Source organism: Symphalangus syndactylus, chromosome 14, assembly GCF_028878055.3.
Source record: "Symphalangus syndactylus isolate Jambi chromosome 14, NHGRI_mSymSyn1-v2.1_pri, whole genome shotgun sequence".
Classification (NCBI taxonomy): Eukaryota; Metazoa; Chordata; class Mammalia; order Primates; family Hylobatidae; genus Symphalangus; species Symphalangus syndactylus.
This window is the reverse complement of record NC_072436.2, coordinates 73,992,927-74,002,500: the sequence shown is the minus strand read 5'-3', so window position 1 is coordinate 74,002,500 and position 9,574 is coordinate 73,992,927. Positions and strand designations below refer to the sequence as shown.

The 9,574-nt window shown below is 38.4% G+C and overlaps 1 protein-coding gene across 8 annotated transcripts in view; it reads left to right on the top strand.

Moving 5' to 3' along the window:
• Positions 1–9,574, top strand: part of MEIS1 (Meis homeobox 1) — a 265,720-nt gene that overhangs the window by 28,081 nt on the left and 228,065 nt on the right. For all 8 annotated transcript variants that reach the window (XR_010115681.1, XR_008650622.2, XM_063617909.1 and 5 more), the window contains one exon: positions 988–1,099. Coding sequence is in view for 6 of the 8 variants with exons in the window: in XM_063617909.1 (XP_063473979.1) it covers positions 988–1,099 (112 nt within the window). In the remaining 2 variants the exon portion in view is untranslated. The remainder of the gene's footprint in view (positions 1–987; positions 1,100–9,574) is intronic.

Sequence of the window (9,574 nt, the reverse complement as noted above, 5' to 3'; positions counted from 1 at the left end):
AAGGGTCAGCAAACTCTACTACTATATAGTCATGAAGCATGACCTTTTATGATCGAAATGATGTATACATATTTTACATACGAGATCATCCTGCTTTCCCACTAATAATCTTGAAGATAAATATCAGTTCCTAGTGAAGGACCAGCTTTGTATTTTGCATCATTCCCACTGTGCAGGATGACCAGTAACTCATGAGGCTGTTTTTGAAAGCTAGCACTAAAAGCTAATTAAAATCTTTTCTGGTGATAAAGAGAGATTTGGGAGAGGTGTCACCATGATTGTTTTCCTCAAGAATTTAATTTACAGCCAATTTTTCCTATCTGAATGTTACTTTCAAATGCACCCAGTGATAAGAAGCAACATCTGTTTTCCGTTCAATAGTACAAGAAGGCTCTGCATGGGGCTGAGTGTACACAGTCCATGTGAATCTATTGTTATTCTCATTCCTTTTTTGTCCCTATGCCTGGTCCATTTGCCATGTACCATCCGGCAAACAGCTGACACATACTAGCTATTATGGACCCAGGCCTAATTGTGAGGTCTTAAAAGCTCTGCCATGTTTGTCTTCTAGGATGAATCAGAGGCCCCTATAAACCGCAGTGTTATAGACCACCACTCTCATTTTGCATTTCCAGAGTAGCAGACTGTTGTGCCAGAGGGTTTGTTGATGTTGAAAATATAGTCAGAATCAGTGGCGGCATTTTGTTTTCCTCTTTGCCTGGAATGTTTTTGTTTTCCTTAGTAATAAAGCATGCAATTACTTACAGAAAAACTATTTGTAGATATTATTTTAGCTTGGAAGCAGAAACTGGCAAATTATAAACGTGCCAATGCAGCCCTGAGCTGGAACCATGGTTGAAGGGGGATGGGAAAGGTGGCATGGTTATGTGCTTCAGCCCTCCATAGCTTTATCATTATGCCATGGGATCCTACCAATAAGGGTTCACAGATGCCTCTTATTTGGGTTTCTGATTTGTGCCCCCACAGCCCTCTTGGAACAGAGATCATGATGACACGGCATCTACTCGTTCAGGAGGAACCCCAGGCCCTTCCAGCGGTGGCCACACATCGCACAGTGGGGACAACAGCAGTGAGCAAGGTAGGAGAGACGTTATTCTCTTTTGCTACTTGTTTCATTTTTAAGGATTGAAAAATCAGAAATGTCTAGTGAGTTACTAAGTATACAGTTTTTCCTAGAAGATAAACCCCCTTTAACTTGAGAATCAGCTCATCTTATTTTATTCTCTGACCCTGTTCTTCTGTGCTGTTCCAGCTGCCTAACTGCCTGTCAGGTGGCCAGCTTCATAAAACAGGGTAGTGAATTGACTGAGGGCAAGATTAGAGAAGTAGCTTAGAAGTTTGAATGTGGATAAATAGTATGCCACTCATACCCTGCTATACAAATAAAAAGTATTATTACTGCTTGCCCTCAGAGGATTTTCAAGAGCTCATGAAGAAACACCCACTAGGATTGCAAGTTAATGATGTCTTAGGATGCTTATAAGGCTGTGAACCCTTTAGTAGCGCATGCTTGGCTTCCCTCTCCACTGGGTTGAAGTCATTTTTTTCTGGTTTTACTTATCTGAATCTCCTAAGTGCTTGACTTCATTGCAAAGCCAGACTAAATAAAATTTAGGAAGACATGGAAAGATAACAGGTTAATTTGTGTTGTCCTGTGAATGCACATACCTATGTGTATGTGAGTGTCCATGGATTATGCATGTTTGACTATAACTAGTAGGAAATAAAGTTTAAACATCAAGCTAGTCTTCAGCAAAAGAGTGAATTGAGTGTTCAAATGTCTGTACTGCTTTTCATGAGAGCCCACTGTGTGGATTTTGTGTTCCATTAATGCAATTAAAGTTTAAAAGAGAATTCTTTATCTGAATAGAAAAAGGCTGTTTTATTGAAGTTGACTCTGAGCCCACAGTAGGTACATACTTTAAAATCTGGTTTTATGATCATGTTTCACTGGAGTACTGTTAGACAACAAAGGAATTTTGTTGTCTAACTTAGTTGAGCTCTACCAATTAAAATTGCAAAGTCGACAATGAATTTAGCATGATTAATTTGAAAACAAAAACATGAAAGTTAATTTTTTTGAGGCACATGTATGCTGTTTGTACTGGGAATAACTTCTACAAATACAATTTTAAACATTTGAGACATTTTATTGTTCAAAGAAAAGTTGCTGACTTCATCACAACTATAAGCCTAGTAAAAACGGAGCCCGGAATAGTAAACTGGTTCAGAGCTGAGGCAGAAACAGGTAACCTCTGACCTCTGACTTTTACTGGAAAATGATATGCAGCATAAATCCAGGGGGCCTTTTTTCTTTCAAGTGTGTGTATGTATGTGTTATAGCGTTGCTGTTCAGAGCGCTATAGTTAAGGTGGTGTCAGCACTTTCAATATAAAGCCCTACTTTCATAACTCTACTTACACTATGAGTTTTCAAAAAGGTGTAAATGGAATATAAATTCTTTTTCCTGTAGCCCAAAATTGCTACATGGGGTCGCAGCCTAGTGTTTGGCTTGTTTCTTTTTCTTTTTCATTTCTTGCTTTTCAAAACTTATATCATCTGAGAATAGGTAAAGAGTTCAGCTGCTGCACTGAAGGCTTGCAGACTGCTGAAATGCACTTGAATTTAAAATTGTAATGCATCTGTTTTCTCAAACATAGTATGATAAGAGGATTTTCAGATAGCAAATGCCCAATACCAGTTCTTCCCCTCTGACATGCTGTAACAAGGAATTAGGAGTGTTGTATGCGGCTTCTTCCTTCAACAAGTGTTCTCCAAAGGCCTATTTAATAATTTGATTGTAACTAGGAACTACATATTATTCACATTACTAACTTTTCACTTATAATGTTTCTTTCTATATTTTTTCTTTTTATGTTTTATATTTGAGTCCAACACCTAGTTGTTTTTAAGGCAGTTTCACATAAATTATCTTATTTGAATGATCTCAGCTGAATCATTTAAAAACAATCCTGGGTAGCAGATTAAGTAGGTCTATCCCCACTTGACAGAGGAGAAAAATAAGGCACAAAGAAGCTGAGTGATTTGTTGAGGTCCCAGTGGAGCGTCAGACCTAAACTTCCAGTTTCCCAATTACTTAAATAAGGTTCTTCTCATCAGACCCTCTTTCCTCATCTCTCTACTAAAAAACCACAGTCAATAACTTCCATTGTCATCAAATAGAAACTTTCTGTGCTGGTTTCCCCTACCCCATCTTTCTCTGCTTGATAACAGAAGCTGTTGGGAGCCCCACCTTCAGTCTTATTTGTCCTTTCTTGTGGGTTTTCTTTGGCAGTGGAATTTATTCTTCTAAATGCAGAATGATGCCTGAAAGTGTTGCTGCAACAACTTATGCACATTTCCATGCCAACCATCACCCTTCTAAACCTTTTTTTCATCCCTGAGACCTGCAGAGCTTGGTCTTTGTGCAGCCTTCGGATTAACTGTGCACAGTGGCTTTTCCATGTTTTCCCTGTTTGCCTTTTCTGGCAGGCATGGATGTGTAAGCTGTGCCAGCATTTGGCCTGTAGTACATGTCCTAAATAGTTATTTACACAGTTTGAGTCCATTTTAGTCAACTGGGTAAATAACAGCCCTCTTCAAAAGATTTATAAATCCATAAATATGTCTTTATACATACCCAATAGACAGAAATAACTCAATCTGTCAAGAACATATCCAAAGAGGTGTTTCCCCCACAGACAGGAGTAATACATATTTTAAAACTTTCTCTGCCATATTATTTGTACTGCATTTCTTTTTTCCTCATTCCTTTTCCATTTTTACCACTTCATTATGGCACCTGTGGTTAAAAAAAAAAAAAAAAAAAAAGAAGGAAAGGAAAGAAAAGAAAAGAAAAAAGAAATCCCCTAGGCTTTAGTCTTCTGTTAAATAACCTTATCTGCTACACAGTGGAGGCATATAACAGGCTATATATATACATCTCAACTGAGTCCTCTTCTTTTGAACTTTCAAAGTAGATGAAATGAAATAAGTTATGCAGGAAATTTTAAATGTTCTATCAGATTTCAAAATACAGTAAGAGTTTCTGGTTAGAGCTTCAGCAATTTGGGGAATTTTGAATGACTGATAATTTGCTGAATTAGTAGCTGTTGTGATCAGTGAAAGAGTTTTAGTACACATTTTTACCTAAACATTAAAAAAAGAAATACAAAATCCATGGCTGGGAGCAGTGACTCATGCCTGTAATCCCAGCAATTTAGGAGGCCGAGGTGGGGGGGTCACAAGGTCAGGAGTTCAAGACCAGCCTGGCCCACATGGTGAAATCCCATCTCTACTAAAAATACAAAAGTTAGCCAGGCGTGGTGGCGGGCGCCTGTAATCCCAGCTAATCGGGAGGCTGAGGCAGGAGAATCCCTTGAACCTGGGAGGCGGAGGTTGCAGTGAGCCGAGATCATGCCACAGCCCTCCAGCCTGGGTGACAGAGCAAGACTCCGTCTAGGAAAAGAAAAAAAAAAAAAATCCAATCGTGGGCATTCTAAAGAGAATGTACATAAGATAAGTAATTACAAAAATACCAAGTACTATTATTCAGGGATTTAATGTTTATTCATGATTTACACAATATATCTTTCCCTCAATTCAAATTATTTATCATGATGACCCTTTTTATGATATCTACTTCCATTTAATATTAATACTTGTGGCCCCTTGCAAGAGATTGATTCTTTAATAGTAAAGTCCTTTTCAACTGGCATTTAAGAGGGAGGGCCTCACATCTGTGTTTGGTTGGGGATTCTGTTGCTGTTGCTACAACATCAATTTTGTTTACTCCATAACTTCCTCAAAGTACTTCCAAAGATACCAGATTGAATCCTTATTTTATCCCTGGCAATTATTTGCTTTATTTTCCCATTTCACAGGAGAAAGAAGTAATAGCTCAGAAATATTGAAGAGTAACTGTCAAAGTCGGCTTCAGGATCTTGGTCTCTTGGCTTTGTAGCTGCTTTAGGATGGGGTGCCTGTTTCCAGGGCTGCCAAGTAGTGTCTCATAGGTACGGGAGGTACACGATGGCAGAGACGTGTGGCTTTCATGTGTATTTTGCATCCTACTGTGCATGGCTGCCCGCCTGACCATAATCAGAGCCTACTCTAGGAACTGTTGTTTTGGAGTGGGAGAACTTCAAGCAAACTGGGTGCCTCTTCCCCTAGATTTTTACTGTTTCCCCAGAGGCCTGCCACAGCCACTCTATGCCTCTTAAGCAGCTTCAGCTATGATTGGCCACAGTTTTGAGTCTGGACAGGTCTCTGTTTTTGCTTTAAAGTTAAGAAAGCTAAATAAATGATGGTAAAAAGATAATAAAATAGAACATGAAGGGTTGTCAGTCAGTGTAGGTATTTCCATCCCCTAACTTTTCGAGTGAGGTCACGGAGGCTCAGAGCGATAAGGAGACTTCTCCAAGGCCACACACTGGCTGATGCTCGAGTTGGGACTTGAACCCATGCAGTCTGACTCTAGAGCCCAAGCTCCTAACTATGACATCCTATTTGATACACTGCTTTACTGGAGAAACAGATCATGTGACAGACATTCTTTCTGTTACCAATTTGACAAGTCTTTCCCCAGTTGTCTGTACTGAACCTGGCGCTGTGCTCCCTAATGGTGACCTAGCTATGAATAAGACAGGACCGCCTTAGACTCAGAGTGGTAATATTCTGTTGGGGAGGGAGAACCTAGCTTTGCATGCTAAATAGAATGATGAATGAAGTATTTACAAAAGGAGCATGATGACTGATATGATTCATTGGTATTATGTATTAAGAGCCTATATCATTTCACTCATTCAAAGACTTAGTGAATTAAGAATAGAAGCATGGGAACAAGTAAAGATATTGCTCCTGCAGAACATTTTCTACTGAAAGCTCATCATATTTTCCTCTTTTGTGAGGATAAAGGAAAAGTATTATTTCTACTTTTAAGGCTTTTAATGATTGCTGGAATCTCTAAAACCCACCTATGAACTTCTCCTTTAGGGGGCAGGATTCAGAATAACAATAGTGCCACTTAAAAAAAAAAAAAAAAAAAAAAAAAAAAAAGGCAAAACCAGCATGCCAGGATGTTTCTTTAAAGAAGATTAACGCTAAGCACTGCATTTCTCTATCATAATGTATCAATAGTTGCAGTGCCTCCCACTGCCCCATCCCCCTCCACACCAGCTTTTGTGTGAGTCCAGGCAACCTATAGGCAGAAGGCAATTCCATTTATTATTGAGGGGAATCTCAAGGCAGTTGTTCCAGACCTGTGAAGCCAGCAGGCAGAGAGGCCTGAGAGGGGGTGGGGAGCACCGGGCGAGGGAGGTGAGGAAGGGCCACATTATGTTCCAGATGACTGAGCAACGATTTATATATCCCTCGCCTTTTTTACATGAAGAAGAAAAGTAATAACAGCCCAAACCCAGGCATTTGAAACAGTCAGCTGTCCGATGAATAATGGGATAGGTGAGAAGGAGCGCTCTGATTGGATGTCTTAATGAGCACATTTCGCACAGAGTTTGGGCTGCAGTTCCCCTTGACCTTTGCCCTTTATTGACCAAACTGACACTTCATTTTTCACATACTTCCAATTATGGCTCGGCTTAAGTGTTGCCCTCCCTCCTTTATTTCTTTCCTATGGACAACTTGAGAGTGGTTGAGGCCACAGAAGATATTTTAATTTGAAAAACTACCGTAGCAACTCAGGTTCAGGATGTAATCTGAAACTGCTGTCACTTTGCAGCTTTTCAGCTGAAAACACAAAGTTAATACTGCTTGTTTCTAGACAATTTTGTTAAAAAAAACACGAAAAAATCTAACATATTTTACAAATGAAATGATAACCTAAGAACCTTGAAAATGAAGGAAAATGGTTACAAACGGTAATTTTTATTTTTTGTTGTTTCATTTGTCTGTTGGTCACAGTGACTTGAATGATCTCTATTTGTTCACACTTGCTTCTTAAGCCTGTACCTCTCCAGGGACTTCTTGTATTTCAATGGCACTGTAATGATTTTGACTAATACACTTTTGAGAGGAGAGAAAAGTAAAACATAATTGTGACCACAGGCCTTAGAGCATCGCAGGCCTGTGTGTTCCTTTGGTTATATTTAATGTTGACCTGCAAATTAAAGTGTGGCCTTTGCTTGCAGTGGCAGGCAGAATAGGAAAATGATTTCCTGGTGGGAAAACTCAGGTGTAAAAAAGAAAGGGGAAGTTATTATGCTCCACAAATGGCCGTTATCAAAAAGTCTATATTATTAACTTATCAAACATGTTGAATGAGATGTAGAGACGGAGAACTGTTTTCCCAAGAACACCCTGTAATATACTCACCTTTCCTTTTATTGACTCATCAAATGTGAGTAACAGTGTTCTGTTTTCCACCTGCTTGACTTCTAGCGTCATGAAATCAGGTCATCTTAAAGAAAAATAACTTCATCATCTAAAAGTAGTAACTATATTTAGGGCCACGAACTTGGCCATAAGCATTTTCATAGAAAGTGCCTCTTCTCATTATTAGGCAACATCACCAGTAAACTTGAGGTCATTGTTTTTAATCTTAAACAACCAAAAAGTGCATTTGGAATTATTTACAGCCCAGTAGAGATATTCTTTGAACACAGAAGTATTTATCTGAAAAGTGGATGAAGTGTTATCTACTTTATTATGTAGCCCTCTAGCATAACTGTGACATATTTTTACTGTAATATGGTAATAAAAGAATATGTAAAAGACAAAGGTTCTGTCTTTTTCTATAAGGTGACCTCTGTTACCAAGTAACTGCTTTACTTACGAGCTTATTAAAAACTCAAAAAATGAGCTTTTCATACTTCACAGGCATTGATGTGAAAATGAGCCGTCCTGTGAGTAGTTTTCTTGATCATTTTTAGAACAATTGATTAGCCAAAGAGCTCCTGTCATTAGTTGACATTGACTGATAGCAATTTGTCACAAGCTCTGAAGGTCAGCTAGACAGTTGGAGTTTCAGCTTGTCTTTGCTTGACCTTTACTGATTCCATCCTCATGTAATTGGGTCTGAATAGTCCTGACCCTCAATTGGAAAAGACAGGGCATTAGTCAACAGAGTCATTTCTTATATTTTCTGTTGATTGCTCGTTTTTATTTATGTGTGAATTCATGGTCTAGATTTCTTATCAAATTTTGAACTCGTTTTTGAAATTTAAAAGGTGTGATATTTATTGTGTGACCTATAAGTCACAATTCTGTTTTCCCTTTGGTTTGCACACTTGATTTGTGATGTCAGTGACATCTGTCTACTGGCCACTGTTACCTGTGCAGATACTGGAGTTTTGTTGCAAGTGATGGATTAAAATTTTGTTGTTGCTGCCGTTTTTTAAGAAATACCAACTCTGGCGTGACTTGTAGCACGTCTAAAATTATACACCAATTCTTTTATTTTCCTAGAATTGACTACTTTTGTCTCCCAAGACTCATGCAATATTTTAAAATAAGAAATAAGTAGTAAAGAAATATATGAATAATGATGTTATGTCAATTCATCATTTAGCTCTGCAGCCAGAGGCATGAAAACTTTTTAAAAAGTATCTTCTTTTCAGTTTCACTCGGCTGTAAATTAGAGAAAGCTCCCTTAGCTAGAAGGGCATTCGCTTTTCAGTGATAGTGGAGTATATTTTCTGTTTTCATGGACCTGGAAGTTAATTGTTCATAATATTCAGTTCTTTCTTTTCAAAACTGTAAGTATTTTCCAAAAATACATCACATATAGAGAAATATGTTCCACATCATATTAATACCATGCATTGTATTGTTTTATGTAAATGATGAAAATGGAGATACTAGCTTTAAAGACCCAGGTCTTAATCTGTAATTATTTAATTCAGTTTTTATATAAGGCCTTTTCATTCTCTTATCCTTTCTCACCTTCCCTTCTTCTCTTGAGTCTGCATTGGGTTTTAAACTATAAGCAATAACTTGTTTTTCAGGCCAGATCTCCCAGGCGTTCCAGGGCCACCACACACAGCCTGGCACAGCTCAAACATGTGTTTCAGTTTCTACCCAAGGAAATAAATAAGGAGAGAATTCGTTGTTTCAGGTGGTAGATTCTTCACATGGTGTCATTCTTGGCAAGGCAGAAGTGAGGAAGTTAATTTTAGGGAAGCATCCATTTAACATAGCCCAAGGAGATAAAAAGAGTTTAGAATTATAATCTCTCCTGCAGATGAGCCAAAATATTATCATGAGTTGTGTTTAAGTGGGGGATGGGAATGTAAATTTATACATTCTAGTCAAGTCATCAAAAATAGATTCAGCCCTTACTGTGTGCCAGGTACTCTGTGTGAGCTATAAAAATGAGTAGGTCATAGTATTTGCCCTTAGGAATTTCCTGTGTGCTACTAAGAACATCAAGCATATCAAGGTAAAATATTTGCTAAATACTGGATATTCTTAGGGAGCCGTGAGTGTATTTATTTCACAACACACCAATGACCCAGACATGGTGAACTTCGTGGTCAGGTCTGCTGGATGAAACACAGTGTGGTGGGTATTAGGTTCAAATTGCAGAGGGACAGCGCTA